Source organism: Morone saxatilis, unplaced genomic scaffold (genome assembly GCF_004916995.1).
Source record: "Morone saxatilis isolate NCDOM2014 unplaced genomic scaffold, NCSU_SB_2.0 Contig15, whole genome shotgun sequence".
In the NCBI taxonomy this organism is placed as follows: Eukaryota; Metazoa; Chordata; class Actinopteri; family Moronidae; genus Morone; species Morone saxatilis.
This window is the reverse complement of record NW_023339707.1, coordinates 2407767-2424476: the sequence shown is the minus strand read 5'-3', so window position 1 is coordinate 2424476 and position 16710 is coordinate 2407767. Positions and strand designations below refer to the sequence as shown.

General features: G+C 40.8%; 3 protein-coding genes across 5 annotated transcripts in view; 1 reads left to right on the top strand and 2 right to left on the bottom strand.

Annotated features, from left to right (window-relative positions):
* tpx2 (TPX2 microtubule nucleation factor) overlaps positions 1–6534 on the bottom strand; it is a 9186-nt gene extending 2652 nt beyond the window's left edge. For both annotated transcript variants that reach the window (XM_035656800.1, XM_035656802.1), the window contains exons 1-12: positions 6448–6534; positions 5852–5995; positions 4848–4976; positions 4350–4479; positions 2659–2721; positions 2414–2530; positions 2082–2191; positions 1776–1924; positions 1328–1499; positions 1107–1245; positions 350–569; positions 141–236 (exon numbers count right to left, since the gene is read on the bottom strand). In XM_035656800.1, the coding sequence (XP_035512693.1) occupies positions 141–236; positions 350–569; positions 1107–1245; positions 1328–1499; positions 1776–1924; positions 2082–2191; positions 2414–2530; positions 2659–2721; positions 4350–4479; positions 4848–4976; positions 5852–5963 (1437 nt within the window). In that variant the 5' untranslated portion in view covers positions 5964–5995; positions 6448–6534. The remainder of the gene's footprint in view (positions 1–140; positions 237–349; positions 570–1106; positions 1246–1327; positions 1500–1775; positions 1925–2081; positions 2192–2413; positions 2531–2658; positions 2722–4349; positions 4480–4847; positions 4977–5851; positions 5996–6447) is intronic.
* A 2320-nt stretch (positions 6535–8854) lies between these two features.
* Positions 8855–14524, top strand: rhoaa (ras homolog gene family, member Aa). Of its 2 annotated transcripts, none has more exons than XM_035656803.1 (5): positions 8855–8921; positions 10667–10822; positions 11228–11348; positions 11449–11579; positions 12558–14524. In XM_035656803.1, exons 2-5 carry the CDS (start codon positions 10667–10669, stop codon positions 12729–12731), a joined length of 582 nt encoding a protein of 193 aa, XP_035512696.1. In that variant the 5' UTR covers positions 8855–8921; the 3' UTR covers positions 12732–14524. The 2 variants fall into 2 exon arrangements, with proteins under 2 accessions (XP_035512696.1, XP_035512697.1); XM_035656804.1 differs by lacking the exon at positions 8855–8921 and adding an exon at positions 8932–8953.
* Positions 14525–14954: 430 nt separating this feature from the next.
* The window catches only part of tpk2 (thiamin pyrophosphokinase 2), a gene marked incomplete at its 5' end in the record, with an annotated part of 2441 nt that continues 685 nt past the window's right edge, over positions 14955–16710 (bottom strand). The window contains 3 exon segments of the mRNA XM_035657299.1: positions 14955–15999; positions 16112–16208; positions 16329–16461. Of these exon segments, the coding sequence (XP_035513192.1) occupies positions 15950–15999; positions 16112–16208; positions 16329–16461 (280 nt within the window).

The window sequence follows — 16710 nt, the reverse complement described above, 5'->3', positions numbered from 1 at the left end:
CACTACGTGGCCACCATATTTTCTCCTTTGCACTCTGAGGGGGACAGTGAAGGGACTTGTGGTCCTCAACTACACCGCTAGATGCCACTAAATCCTACACAGTGGACCTTTAAGTGACAAGACGACCAGTGTGTCCTTACTTCCTGGACCTTCGGCTCCATATGGACCCTCTTCTTCAGGGCAAACGCTGGAGATTCTGGCACAGTTGGAGGCAGAACCTTCTTTTCTGGCAATCCCTGTTGACAGGAAGTCTTTTTTTAAACTACATTTATATGGAAATAACCTGAAGAAGCTTCATATTGTGTCAACACAATAAAAACCAACACCTTGTATTGGACACTGAACTCACCACTACTCCCTCCAGGATCTTTTTGGGTAGAGGGTGGGATTTAAAGGTGTGCTGCTTCTCTTCACCTTCCTGAGGCTTGGCGGCCTGTCTCTCCTGGAGTCTTTTCTCAATCTGCAGCTCAAAGCCTTCAGGTACAGTGGGCTCCTTCACAGCAGGCTTCTTTAGGCCCTCTGCGCTCTCCAAGATTTTCCGGTTCAGCTCCAGGGCCTTGAATTTAAACCTGTGATTTAACAGGTTAAACAGTTAATGGCCCTTCTGATACTAGGGGATGTATTCTGGCAGGGGGACAAATGCACTAGTGACCAATCCTGTGTCACAAGTTTGTTAAATGTTAGTCCAGAGGGTCTTGGATAGCTGATGGTAAATCAGTGATTTATGGTAAACAACATTTTCAATCAGTCATAACATCTGCCCACTCAGTAGGGAGGACAAATTCCAGTTATATAACAGGAACATTTTCCCTGTGCACACTTTGTCCATCGTAAGAGCAGAAAGTTGGTTCACAGTCAGTTTAAAGGCCCTACAAGGAACTCATTTTGTGTTGATTGTGAACACTTCTGCTTTTGTCCATTGATTTCAATGGGAATCCGCCACAGTAGCAGCCATTAATAGCTACATATCCTCTCACTATTGGTCTTGTTTGTTTATGCATGGCATATGGAGGCATCAGTATTCATAACTGGTTAAAACCTGCTTGTAGTAAGTTTAATAACGTTACAGTAAGCTGTGACACGTGACGGGTAAAGTGGGTTCTCACTTGTTTAGTTTGTCCACTTCTTCAGCCTCCAGGTCAGCACTGCTTTTAACAGTGGGTGGTCGGCTCCTCTTGAGGGTCATCAGGTGTGGGGTGTGAGGCTGGGTGAGCTTCAGGTGGTCACCCTTCACTGGGGATGGCCCTGACAAACACAATTATAAGCCATGTGATTCAGTTACATGCTTAAAGAAAACTGACAGTGAACACTAATCAGTGATACATACCTCTCTCCTGACACTTGCGGCTGCGCAGATGGTAGCGGTCAGGGGTTCGTTTCTCAAACTGCTCTATCTGCTGAGCCATGGGCACGTAGCTAGATTGTTCCTCCACTTTTCTCTTGTTGCCTGTCGACAGGTTGAAGGGTTTGGGCACTGTCGCACCTTTCATAGCCTTCGCCTTAAAGAAAAAGTAAAGTTAGGTTAAATTACAAAGTGTATTATACACACTTATGTTACAGGTTTTGCCATCACCTTTACGCAATTATAAAAAGGTAAAAAGTTTGGATTTGTTCCATGTTGGTTTTGATTTGTAGTTATTACAGCATGATCAATGCGCACAGAGGATTCACTGACACTTCTAACACTCTAGGTGACTATTGTGGTCTTGGTTTATCATTTGAGCTCCTCAGGCTGCAGTATATACACTTGAAGACTGCATACACAGAGTACTTACTGGTGAGGAGGGCCTGCGGAGCCGAGACATAAAGTCCACTTCCTTGTGGGCTGTGTTGGATGAAGTGGTTGCTTTAACGCGGTTGTTTGTGTTGAAGTGGAATTCTTTAGGCACAGTTGCTGATAGGACCATCTTCTTCAGTGGTGGATCTGAAATAACAGCGAGCTAGATTGTCTTTTGAGCAGTAAAGGCAACCTAAATGCCAACTTGTAGATCTCTTAAATGGTGACAGAACTTGTTAGCCAGTACAAGCACATTTTCTAATGGTTGGAGCTGTACAAGTTCTATCTTATAATATCTACTCACCACCAGCCAGAGCAGCTTTGTAGCTGGCTTCGTTCTTCTTGCGATGCAGAGCCACTTCTTTCTGGAGGTTCCTGATGCGCTCCAGCTCCTGTTCTTCAGTGCTACTGGTCCTGTTTGGATACAGTCAGCTTTAGCCTGCTGACCTTAACCATCATATTGAGGTCATTTAAAGCCCCACTTTCAATTAGGGGTGCTGACATACTAGGCTTGAGAAGCTTTGTTCCTGAGTAATCTGCTTTTTTCAATGCTTCTGCCACCCCCTACCCACCCCCCACCAGTTCCAGAAGGGTGATGTGGAGACACACTGGTTTTACTAGTAAGCGTAGACTCACTCTGTGGTTGCAGTAGTGGAAGCTGATGGCCGGGTCTTGGGCACAGTCCTGGAATTGAGCTGCCCATTCTTGCGGACAACGCTGCTGCGTCTTTGGCTTGGTCGGGCAACAGGACTCCTGGAACAAACAGTGTTAGGTGAGAACTAAATGGAACCGGTGAGTGTCCTTTTAGGTCTAGAGGACTTGCTGCTGTAAAGGGCAGGAGGACATCTTAAATCTTTCAGATTGCAGGAAAGCACACTTACTTTCTGTGTTTCTTTGATGGTGGTGCAGGTGGACCGCTGGTTAACCCTTTACGCTTCGAAACCCTAAAAATGAATCAGTCAAGAGAAAATGATTATCAGATTGAAATTTGAGTAAAATTGCACTACACCATAGAGATGGTGATGTATAAGTCAACACCAAGTGTGAACCTATTGTGACGTCACCCATTGGTTTGTGGCATGCCGTTTTGGCCGCTGCCATGCCAGTTAGACGGAGCCAGCGCAAGCCAGCGAACAGGACGTACTACGAGTTGATCTACGCTCAAAATGAACATAATGTACTGAAGATGTGAAACTAGAGCTTGAGGCCATAAACTCATCAGGAAACTTTACTGAGCTCATAAATGAAGTGACAAGTTGGCTCATTCATTACTTCCTGAGAAGGCTGGGGTCCTTCAACATCTGTAAAAAACTGCTGCAGATGTTTTACCAGTCTGTGGTGGCCAGCGTCTCGTTTTACCCGCTGTGGTTTGCTGGGGAGAAGCAGCAAGAGGAGAAACCACCGCTCGACTGGACGGACTGGTGAGGAGAGCTCGCTTTAGTGGTGGAAACAGAGCTCGGACTCTGGTGGACAAGTCAAGAGAAGGACCCTGGACAAAACTGCCTGTCATTACTGGCACAACGCCCCCACCACCCTCTGCAAACAACACTTCCACCAAGGCAGAGGAGTGCTTTCAGTGGAAGCACCCTGCTGTCCAAATTGACTCCACCAACAGACTGAACAACTCTTTCGTCCCCATCAGACTGTACAACAGCCCTTAGTCAAGGCAGGGAGGACAATGGACAATTTCTACCTCTATTTGCACTGTTTACTGTTGCTATTGTGTTATAAGTTAATTTTATTTTTTTTAATTTTAGTTTAATGTATATAATGTATGTTTTGTATTTTGTACGCTACTTGATACTTTTCCTTTGGGATAAATAAAGTATCTATCCAGCCATCCATCTTTTCCCTATTAGACTGAATGGGTCAGTGTTTTATTGCAGCCAATGGAGCTCCCTCTGCTGGCCTTAATGTAGAATGCAGGTTTTAAGACACTTTTCAGACCCAGAAGCTCTGTCCGTTATTTATATATTTACTTACATACAAACACAGTCAATGGTCAATACTTAATCCTGATTTCCCATCAAGCAACTCAACAGCAACTCATGTTAAACTCCTCCCTAAACTTCAAACTCGTCTCCCTCAGTTTTCTGTTGGAAAGGCTTTAACTCTGATAACCCTGAGCCACAGACGCAGGTAATGAAATTCTAATCCAATACACTGACTCATCACAGTCGACTAGCTTACTGTTCGGTGTGTGGGACACTAACTTGTTCTTGTAACGTTAAATGACTTGCTCACAGACATTCGGCACAGTTTCTAGTTTGCCAAGTTGTGCTGTTCTGATGTTAGCTATAGCAGCAGGAGAATACTGCTGTCTGGAGCTGCTGTGCTGACACCTTGCCATCTCTTCCTGGGCACTTTGTAAGATTGTGTAATACAGTCAGGTGCTTGGTTTGATGCAAGAAAAGTTACTCACAGTAAATTACCAGAAACATTCAAGAACAAGATTGTGTAGCGTTATGAATCAGTACCAGTTTAATTTGATATTGTGTCTGGCCCATTGTAGCACTTTTACTACAGTGTGGAAGTGTCTTAGAAATAAGAGTAGGCGTAACAAAGACTGTACCTGCATGGTTGGGCAGGGGGTTGATTAACGGACCTCCTCTTCGGCTGGGCACCAGTCCGAGGGGAACTATCAGCACCCCAGGATGTGACGATGTTTGGAGGTGGAGCTGTAGACGTGGATGTGGTCGGACCTGGAATATTGATCAGTTCATCTGGGTTTATGATAGCCAAGTCATGAGGACCATTCACAGAATTACAAAATACAGACTAATCTAGGACCATGCAAGAGTTCAGCTTTCAGTAGTGTACACATTACACATAAAACTCAATCTGTCCAAACAGTTAACAGAATAAAGCAGTCACATACAGGAAAGTACTACATGCAAGCCTGAAAATGTATTTCATTCAGGAAACCTTTGTGAACTTGTTTAACACGTCCATACTGGCAGTACTGACTTACTGCTGTGAATCCAAGTTAACACATTACTGTCTGCAGAAGGACCGGCCACTACAGGGCTGAGTAATTCTTGTCTCATTTTGAGTGCATCCAAACACTAACCAGAGTCCACGTCTTTGACTTGTGGGGTTACGATGGCTCTCGGCAGGTTGAGCGTATCACTCCTCATAAAGGGTCGGTCGGATCGTGAAGGTGTTTTAAGGTGACCACCTGCTTCTGTGGCTTGTTGTTCTGCATGTAAGACACAGAGATCAGGAAGATGCAGAATCCTTTTGCAGATTTTTGATTTCACCTACATATACCCTTCATCTCCTGAACATCAGTTCATGGGTCAATGCAGGTCAATATTGCAATATTTTTCATTTCAGTCGACATCCATAATTCGTAAATTTACCATTTAAAAATAAATAAAGACTAGGTAAAAAGGGTTGAATTTAACCATTTTATGCATCATGGCACACATAACCTGGTGTACAAAAAGGACTGAGGGGACAGTGCGTGGGAATCTTTTGTTTCCAACATTATTCACGTTGAACGCATGCTGGCCAAACAAGGGGTAGTACTTTATTAAATGAAGAACTCAACAAGCACTTTTTGCTTTAATGGTTTATACTAAATATAACGTCAGAGATCATTTATTCACACATTTTCAGGAGGAAAGGAGGAGGAGGAAGAGGGGCTGTGAGCCAGCGTCACTCACTTCCTGTAAAATAATAAAATAACTATGGATGTCGACCAAAACACCAACCCGGGAGATGCATCATGACAATGGGAGCAAAACCCGACATTAGCTTCACCAAAACGGCTTTTACTGCATAAACCTAACACGTTTATTATTTTGTCCATCTGCACTAACTTAGTTACGTCCAGTGTGAGCAGACCTGAGGGGCCTGTATAACTGCACAAGGAGCCAAAGCAGAGGAATGAACCTTTTTCCTGTGGTTAATCCTGCTTAGACCGCAAAACGCTGTCTAATTACCACACATAATGATTATGTTGAATTGTTAATGGATGCTGCGGCCAAACAGTCTCACCTACTGTTTGCTTCGGTCCGACAGTTCAACATGAGATAAATACCAGCCACATTAAAATGAACGGAGACTTACCAAACCACTTATCGTCGTACTCGGTGTTGTCTAGCTCTTTCAAGTCGACCACTTCAGAAGGGGCGTCAAACTCATAGCGTTCACAGGTATCACCGGAGTCTCTCTCGGCCATATTCTCAAACTGTTATCCGACACCTCACTTTACTGAACCAGAAACAGGACAAGTCTTAAATTAAATTAAAAAATGCACTTGAAGGAAAGCCTGCGTTAAGTTAACATTATTTCAGCGTTAACGTTACAGCACAAAGCGCTGTTTCTAACAGGAAAGGACTGGCTGAATCAAGGTAACAAACTGAACTGAAGTGGAAAGCTATCTTGCAGTGGTAATGTAACGTTAAGTTACTGAATGTTGTTTGGGAGTTGGGTTTTCTTTCTATGAGCTGTAACGTTGCGGAGGGGAAACAACTGGCTAGCTAACGTTAGCAAGCATTAACGTTAAAAACAACCTCTTCTTAAGCACACACTAACGTTAGATAGCACTATATTAATCAAACTATCAGCTATGTATTGTTACATTCATTATTCAGTTTAGTACAGGGAAACCACTACTTTTGTAACGTTTGAATTAAATAAATAAGACGTGTTGAAAAGCTTACCGCAGCTGTGTGTTGTTCCTACAGCGACACAGATGAAACTGCAGTACAAACCGTTAACGTTTAAATTTCCTCCCTTTTGAATCAGCCAATGGCTAACGTCATGTACTCCAGCTTGTCGCTTATTGGCTCAAACAAGTCAACTTCCTCTGACCTGACCACGTGATCAACACATGTTTGTAAAATAATGTGTGCGCGCAGATGACCAACAGGAACTCATACCTTAACCATAACTCGGCAAATGACGTTCAAAAACTCATTATTTAACAAAAACTGCTTTAATAATAATAATAATATCATTCTAGTAAACCAATGAATTAGTGGTTGTGGACTGATGTTGATATACTGTACATTTCTTAACACGTTCTGCATTTCTGTTACACCAAGGGAGTTTGCCACAGTAAGTAAACATAAAAGGTTAAGCTGAAATTGACATGCCAATGCTTCGAACAACGAAGTACAAGACAGATAGACTCTTTCTGGATAAATTAAAAATGTGCCTGATTGCTCTAGACAAAAAGTCATAGGATCACAGTTAGATAGATAGAATAGATAGATAGATACATAGACTTTATTAATCCCCAAAGGGAAATTGGGTCGTCATAGCAGCCAGGTACATTTCAATAGAATAAAATACAACAATAGAATAAAATACTGAGGTAACAGTTACAGTTAATCCTGAATGCATTTAGAGTAAAAGTCAGCGGATGACCAATTTGGTTACTTAATCTGGGATCCCTGAATGTCAATGAAAGATTTTGTGCAATTTCGTGTGATATATTTCACAAAATAGCAGAAAAACCATGGCCTACTGGTGCTAGAGATAAAGTCAGGATACCCGCTCAGTGTGGACTGAAGTCCTGGACTGACCAACAGGCAGAGGAACCGATATTGCAATCCTAGAGCCATGCTGCAAGCTAAATAAAACCTGTGTTTTGAGGGGAAATACAATGAACTAATTAAATATTACTAAGGGGAAGTAAAATTATGCCCATATATGATGGCATATTTGGCCTGAACAAAACCTTCCAGACAGCTTCCTGCCATATTTAATTAGAATGCTATTTATATTTGCCTTTGTAGCCCATCACAATGAGCCTTGGGCCTTTTTTTGTATTGTTGCCATTGACATCACCTCAAAGACAATGTAATATGAAATGTAGTGTCCATAATGGCAATAATAATGCAACACTTATACCAGCCTTTTAAAGGAGCAGTGTGTAGGATTTAGTGGCATCTAGCGTAAAGTTGCCAGATTGCAAACTAATTGAACATTGCCTGGTGTCTGTAGTTGACGACCTGGGAATGAGACTGTAGGAGAAACTACAGTGACCATTTGGTTTGGTCTGGTTCAACATATTAATACATAGTCCCCATCCACTGTTTGACATCAGGTGCTGAAGTAAAGGAGGAGTTTGGCAGAGGTCACTTACTACTAATATTTAGGACATTGTCAGTCAGTTGAGTGCAACATCTTAATGATAAGCGTGGAACTTTCCATTAAGATAAAAACTGGTAAACAACGTTTTTGTAAACTTTTCTCCCCAGAATGCACTGTGTGTATCCTTGTGGTCTTACAAACATGTTGAAATAATTTCCTTCCTCATAAAGCATTTGCAAAGCCGATTTTTCTTAAAAGTCTGAATTGTGCATTTTTTATTTGTATGTTTGCTTGCAGTCTTCTTTCCTGCTTTTGGTATTGCATTGCTGCATGGCATGTTGTCACCATTAGATCAGTAGAACAGTAGAAACACTGGCATGAACATGGATCATGTCCCCTGCATGCTTGCACATATGCCCTTATGTGCTTGCACTAGAACAATCAAAAAAGGGTCCCACTCATAAAAACATTGCTCTATGATTAAGCATGCCTCGAGGAAACTGTATGGGACTACATTACTACATTCCAGATCTCTTCACAATCATTGTGTATACTATTATTATTCTTATTATTTAACTGTTGGTCAGAGGTATCTTTTTCTATAATGGGGTTCAATTATTTAAGTCAAATGAATTATGGTAGCATGTTGATGGTCCTAAATATGTAATACGATTAATATATATTAATAATAATATAGTTCCTTAGAATGTTCCTATATACAATCCTAAATTGTATTATTTCACACATCAATTCAGTCACATTAATTTGACTTGTAACTGTGTTCATGTGTTTATGCTTTAGGAACAGAGTGGCATCCAGCGGTATGAGGAAGAACATGTAATACAACCATGTTTTATACATGTAGCAGAATTGTTTGTATGTGAACTGAGAGCGAAACATCACTGCTCACGCCTTTATCTCGGGTAAAACAAAACTGGGCGATTTTTATATATGTAATATATTGATTGGCTAAGGTACGAGTCACTCGTGATTTCGCCGTCTCCCATTGGCTGCAAGTATACGCTTGTGGGCGGGCGCACTCTTCGTGGCAATGTCGGGGCGGGACTGTAAGGTCCGACAGGAAAACTAAAGAAAGGCGAGTATTTCTAATAAAACCGTGGAATTACGGTAAAGTTAATACTCACGATAGCGGCTTTGTTGCTTTGTGTGTCGCGGTAGCTGCTAGAATCAAGCAATATATCACGGTGTCCAAATGTTATGTGTCCAGCCGGACACGAGAAAACTAAGCAAAGTTAGCAAGCTAATAGTTAGCTTCCTTAGATGGAATGGAAACTGCTGCTAGCTAGAAGTTAGCTGATACGTTAATTCAGTGACAAACATAGGCCAAATAAGAATATTAATATGTAATTATAGTAATATTAGGATGGCAAGTTATGTGTAACGTGAAGCAATTCACCGTAGGTTATGTTGACAGATAGAATAGCCATTTGCATTAGAGGTAAGCAGTGAGGAAGTAACGTGAAGTTATAATGCAACTGAACTTCTCCACAGACAGGCAGCTGGAGCTTTAATGTTCATTATATCTACAGCTAACAGAGTGTAACGCTAACCCAGTTCACTCTCTAAAGCACTGAGTACTTCATATAGGTGGTAATAGAAAGACTGACTGTATATAATGCCATCTGAATGTGAATCCGTTTGTATTTGCGCTGACTGACATTTATTCAGGCACAGCTTCAGTAAATAGTGAAGAAATATATTCAGAGTTACATGTATCGGATTAGAAATGGCTACAAGAATAACCTGATTTTATCAGCACATTCATCAGTAGATCTCTTTTTTTATCAACATATGTTAACATCAATGGTCTTGTATTTTTGAACCAAGCTATAATGTTGATTTAGTTTCATTTATAGGAGTAAGAATGATTCTGTCAATGATCATGTTATGCTGTGATTTACTTGTTGTGTTAATTGAATTGACTATAGGCAACAACCTAAACTAAGCAGGATGATGTCTCGTGTATTGCTTTCAGGCCTACATAGTTGGATGATTTGTTGGTTGTGACCTTTTAATAGTGGGGGGAAAGAAATCAGTGTTGTCCAACACTTTGGTCAGGATCAGCAGTTCCCAAACCTTTTCTTTTAGGGGCCCTTAAAGATTTTTTTATCATTGAGTAAAGTGAAGGCTGAGATATTTTCTGGATATTTCATATTATATTCAATGCGTAACAGTAACGGCAGAGCACAACAGATAAACTGTACAATGAACCCGAACAGGGAACGCAATAACTGCAGGAAGTTGTGTAAAATGAGAGATTTGGATACATTTTAAACAGATTATTTCATGTGAATAATGCATCAGAGATGAGTTTTACTGACATTTCTAGGAATTTTTAACAATCATGTGTACTTAATGGGCTTTTTTGGGTCAAATTCAGTGATTTTTTTTGGTTGTTGCCTACTTGTAATGCAGGACAAGGCTGTTTAGCAGAGAGTGAAGGCTCTGTTAACATAGCTTATGTTCAGGTCTTCAGAGTTTACATCTTAAATCTTTATCATAGAAAATGTGTTACTTTCAACTTGGACGGTTGGTTGTGCATAGAACGTTTGATTCATTGAAAACCTGTGCAATGTATTTTAACACGGAATGCACCTTCTGCAGAGCCTGTTCAGATTTCAGTCATTTAGTGTTTCCCGTTACGAAACTGTTCACACCACCATCTGTAGTACGTTTCTACACTGGGACTCTTCACAAACAAAATAGCTTAACTCTGGTCAAACGTAAGTCAGCACTGTGTCCTTTACTTTGCTGACCTGCCTGAACTTGCCTATAAACGTCTCTTGTATCCTGCTAAATGTCTTTATTCTGTTCTTTCAGATGGCTGCAATCCGAAAGAAACTAGTGATAGTTGGGGATGGAGCCTGTGGCAAGACCTGTCTCCTCATAGTGTTCAGCAAAGACCAGTTCCCTGAGGTTTATGTGCCCACAGTGTTTGAAAACTATGTGGCAGACATTGAGGTGGATGGTAAACAGGTAAGCTCTTTTTACTGTACTTCAGGGCTCTTCAACTGCATTTGTTTTTCTATTATTGTTTAATATTTTAACTTCTAACAAAAATAATGTTTTGTTTTTTTTACCCTATATCAGTGTGAACACGTATAGGAAATCATTTCCTGTTACCACTACTTTATAATAAAAAGTTAGCTTGTATTACGCTTATAAAATGCTTTTAATGCAGTAATATTGAAATACTTTGATCAGTGGCCATTCTATGGGCCGGTTGGGAAGCTTTGGCTGAATGTGGCCCAGTTGAAGACCCCCGCTGTACAGCCTCCTACTGCGTGCCTTCGAGCCCATGACATTTAATTCTGATCAAATATACTGATCTACTGCTGTATGTGTGTGGTTAACTAGTCCTGTTGACCTGTCCTTTTACAGGTGGAGCTGGCTCTCTGGGACACAGCAGGACAGGAGGACTACGACCGACTGAGGCCCCTCTCCTATCCAGACACAGATGTCATCCTCATGTGTTTCTCCATTGACAGCCCTGACAGTTTGGGTAAGATTTCCTCTCTTTGTTTTTTTGGGGGGTTTTTTTGCACCAACTTTCTGTTTGCGTCCACTCTGTGTTTAACATGTGCACCTTGTGTCCAATGCAGAGAACATTCCAGAGAAGTGGACTCCTGAGGTCAAGCACTTCTGTCCCAATGTGCCCATTATTCTCGTGGGAAACAAGAAAGACCTGCGAAATGATGAGCACACACGTCGAGAGTTAGCCAAGATGAAACAGGTCAGTGAGGCCCGCTTTGTAAAGGTTTCAGGCCTGTGGGGTTTTGTACGTACAGACTTTCATACGATTCCTACCAAAGACCGTCAGACTGAAGAAATATAAAATGACACGACATCATCGTTTTTAAAAAAGATTCCTTCCAGACATGTATTAAGACATACAGATGGGTGACAAATTCAAGGAAAAACCTCAATGAAGGAGTGGAGAAACATGACTAATGCAGATATTTTCTTTATATACATGTACATACAATATGATAATGAAAATGATCAATTGAATTAGGAGGTTTGTGTTCTTTTTTTCCCTTTAATTGATTATCCATCTGTATAGTCTGCTTGGAACAATACTATTTATCTCATATGCCCCCCCTCCCAGTGTGTAACATTTAGGAGGATCCATTGACAGAGATATTTATAGATATGTTTTCATTAGTGTATAATCACCTCAATATAAGAATCATTGTGTTTTTGTTACCTTAGAATGAGACATTTTTATCAACAGAGGCGGAGGGTCCTCTTCCAGAACGGAGCCCAGAACAGAAGAAACCAAACACTGACTCTAGATAGGGGCCTCTCCAAGTTTGCAGCCACGGTAGTTTCTCGCCGCGAGGTGCCATTTAATACTAAACACTGGTGCTTTTAAGGCCTGTTTTACATCACTTTACATCTAAGGATGGAGTCTAGAAAAGACGGGAGGAATCAGAGTTACGTGACGACACTGAGTTTCTGAGATGCCTCACACAAATACCTGTAGTTCTAGGAATATTACATCTATGTACCAATTGCTTAAAAGAGGTAAAGTTGCTATCAGCATAGAGATCATATAATAAAGTGATCCCACATTTTGACCATTGACGGAGTGAACATGCAGTGTTTTTAAAATGTTTGATCTTTACTGAACTCTAAACCTTTTAAAAATGGTGTCCTGTTTTCTATGAGTTGAGCTGATTTTCCTGCATGACTTTGGTTCTTCCAACAGGAACCAGTGAAGTCAGAAGAGGCGAGGGACATGGCTAACCGGATCAATGCCTTTGGTTACTTGGAGTGCTCAGCCAAGACCAAGGACGGCGTGAGGGAGGTGTTCGAGATGGCCACCAGGGCGGCACTACAGGCCAAGAGGCGAGGCAAGAAGGGCGGCTGCCTTGTGCTTTAGGGTGTCAGCTCACTGCAGGATTGGGAGGAAGAGGGAAAACAAACCAAGCCAAGAAAAAAAACATCCCACCTCTGTGTCTGCTTTGTCACTGAGGTTGGCACAGTTGAATGGGGCGTTATAGGGATGAGGGAGAAAAGTCAAACCAGGCCAAAGGGGAAAAAAGGAAGATTAAATGCAAAGGAAAAAGGGAGAATATACATTTAAGTTCAAGGTTATAGCCTCTATCTTTCAAATAAAAAGTACTGTAATCTTGTGTTTAGGATTCAAATTCAGAGAATGTGACGAGAAGGGAACCTCTCTCTCAGTCATACTTTTTAAAGTGTGGGAGGGTAATTGTTTCCAGTTCTGTCTTAACTGTAGCTTTACAGTTAATAGTTGAGACCAGCTCCAGAAGAGATTTGGTGGGGGGGGGATGTGCGCCTGCTTAACTAACTGTTGGAAGACTTCCATGGCTTGCAGTGTGACTGTGCTTGTCTTCAGTTTTTTCATTCTGTAAGTTTTTCTTTCTGCTTTATTCCCCTGAGGAAACATAGACCAACCTAACTTGGTATGGCATTTGTGTCTAATGAACCTGTAGTATTTGATACAACTTTCATTCATTTAAAAATGTGAGAGTTTGATTATTTGCATTTGAGCATAAATACATGACGGTAATGAGACCAACTTATTTGAGTGCTTTATGCTAGCTTTAATGAATGCAACAGTCGGAAAACTGTATGTGATTGAATTGATGTGGACTGTCAGACACACTGTATACAGTCGGGTATTAAAGGGTTGTCAAAATTGTTTTATCCTCTTGACAGCTACTGTAAATTGTCAAGTAGTAGCGGGGCCTTAATTTACCTCAGAGGACCAGATCTTTTATGTAAAACAGGGTTATATTAGAGACCAGTCTTTATTTCTAATTTCCTCTGTTTTAAATTGTTTATGTAAATCTCATCATATTTTAGTAAGAAGCTTCCATGTTTTCTGATCTTCCTTCATGTTTAACTGCTGTCTTGATAAATTTGGTATAATGTACATTTCTACAGCACTATCTCCATCACTACTCCACGTCATGTCAGTTTCTCACATTTCATAACACATTTTCAGATAGATGAAGTCACCTCAATTTAGCTGCTTTTTAATTGCTGTTAAGTTACCATCAGTATAAATGCAACACTTAACGTACGGATTTTACATTTAAAAACCTCCCAGCAGCTCATTGACACATTTGCTGTTGTTTCCAGTGGGCTTTTAATTTGAAACATTAGCAGGAAGCGTCGAGTTTTACTTAGCAGCAATAAAAGAAACTTGGTAGTGAGTTTGACATGACTCTGAAGTGACGGAGTAAGTGCTGCGTAATGTAAGTTATTCTGAATTTTAGCGTGTGAGACATTCTAGCATGGTAATTCCATCCCCTCTGTGTTTAGTTCGGCTGTTATTAGACACTCTCTTTATTTAAACACCAGCTTTTATTTGAAAATATACGGTGTACTGTATGCCAGGGTAATGTCTCCCAACTATTCTTTCTCCGCTTTGTATTCTCTTGTATGTTATTTTAACTTTATGTGATATTCTACTGGCTTACATTGTATTATTTGCACACAACTTTGAAACAAAAGGTCAGTGTGGTACACACTTTGAAAAAGATATGATGTCAAAATTATGTAATGCAAAAGGCAAGCACCTCCTAAAGTATTGGGGATTTTTAAGAGAAACATTCTTTTGTATACAAATGTATCCTCACGTTTCTCCAGTCGTCATTTTTAATGTATTCTACAGGAAATAAATTTTAACTGATAAGGACCAAATTCTGCCTCATCATTTCAGTTATTTGTGTAAATCTGGCTTTTTTCACACATGCATCCGTCATTACAAACTGCTATGTAGCCAAACTTCTAAATTCTAGTAGAGAAAAATGAGAAAATGACTCAGGCTGGAATATGGGGAAATGAGCCTAAAATGATAAATATTTTCCATTCCGAATGATAATCATATGGCTTCTGGCTGAGTTTGAATAAATTGATAAAGGACAGTCTCTTTCTGACTGTAACACCGTCAGGGTTATTTTCAGACTCAACACAGCTCCTGCAGCGCCACGGAAGACGTGACTGTTTTCTCTGAGCTGTTTACTCTTAATGACACTGAAAATGACCTTAAACCAAAAGGAAAAGAGTTGTTTTTCTTCCTGTCTAATTTGAAGTTGAAGTAGATGGAAGATATTACTGAACAAAATCTAAATCAGTTGCCTTGAAACAAGTTTATTGATCTCATGTACAGTAAATGGTGTATGACAAATGACAAACCTGGGCCTTCAGAGAAGCGAGGGAGTTCAGGAAATACAGTCTGCAGCTGAAAGCGATTTGAGACAAAATCAACAAAACAAACAGGTCGATCGGGGAGGCTGAAGAGAGGACTGATGTCCCGAAACCCGAATACAAGCTACAGAGAAATCTAAGCTTGTGAGCAGACTCACCTGGGGCCTCATATATAACAGCGTTCTTAGATTTATACTAAAACTTAGTCTTCAGATTATTTCTGATGACGTGCCTACGTTTCGATTCATAAAAAATACTGAGCATAAAAAAAAAAACAGACGAGACAATATCAGAATCCGTAGAGTTAAAGAGGGAGTCCAGAAACTCCCGTTGAACTGTTCGCTCTGCTTCTTTTGAGCTGCGGGATTTTTAAGTTGGTAAAGAATCTGACTTTTTTAAACATTTCGTAACCTAAATGTGTATCATGAGTTACGTCCTGACCTAGAGCCTTGTCCTCTATATTTTGCCAAACGTCAATAGTGGTGGCTACTAGTCTTGAGTCTCTGAAACTACCTATGGATTCCAAATCCAACCAAAGATAAAGGAAAATAGAGACAGATTTGTCTGCTTTCACCACCAATGCTGCTGGCTTACCAGTAATGTAATTAATATTATAAGGCTCAGACATGTTTTGTGGTTCCAGGTTTCTTCAAACCAAAAATGGCCCTTTTGATAGTAAAGATTGCCGACCCCTGGTTTAGTCTGTCTTTGTCGACCAACCTAATAAAAATCAGTCCCAAATCCAGCACTCAGTTCACCTGAGATCATGGACTGTTGCCAGGCTCAGTGGATTCTTGGTGTTCTCTCAAAGCAGAAACTGAGCACTCAGCACTTGCTTGGCTTCTGCGTGGCTAACATTATTGGGATAAGCGCAGTATGTGGTGTCTCGGCCTCTGACAGTGGCCTCAGTCCTCAGCTTCACTCTAATGTCTGATGGAGTCCCGCCACAAATTCCTGATAGCAGGGCTCTGAAATGAAAACACAAGACTAACTTTACAAAGAGATCTGAAGTAGTCAACTGATTTAGTCAATGATCTCAGTGAGCAGTCAGCAGTGGAAGTTTCGTAGATGACCACAAACCTGTGTCTGGCTCAATAAACGAATGTCTGATGAGGAAGTCTAGGACCACCATGGCACAGTTGGGTTTAAAGTCGTCAGTGGCCACCAGTTCCTTTACCTGAAACCGAGATAGAGTGATCACAAAACGCCCCTCCTGTATTTTGGTTCTTTTAATGTCAGCCCTCAGAATATTGTTATTTCATAGGAATACTTTTCAGAACATGTCATCCATACTAACCTTATCTATGGGCAGGAGGTAGAAGTCCTGCACCTCTCCATCCCCCACTATAGGCTTAAAATCCAGAGGAAGTTCCAGATCAAAGGCAAACTGACATTCTGCAAACACCTCGCCTTCATCCACGTAGGTGTAGCTAGAAAATATATTAAAGTAGTTAGTTATGGATCATAAGGAGGCTTACCTCTTTTAATATTCGAGTCTTTACTTTATTTTATATAACAAGGATTCTGCAGACAGAGGGACACCACCAACTGACCACCAGTCCCAGTGCCCCTTTTCATTTCCCCCCCGTCCCTTATAAGTGCCCTATGGAGTTTTCATGTAAGTTTTCAATGTCTAGACTATTTTTAGTGATGGATTTATCCACATTTGGTGCTTTAGT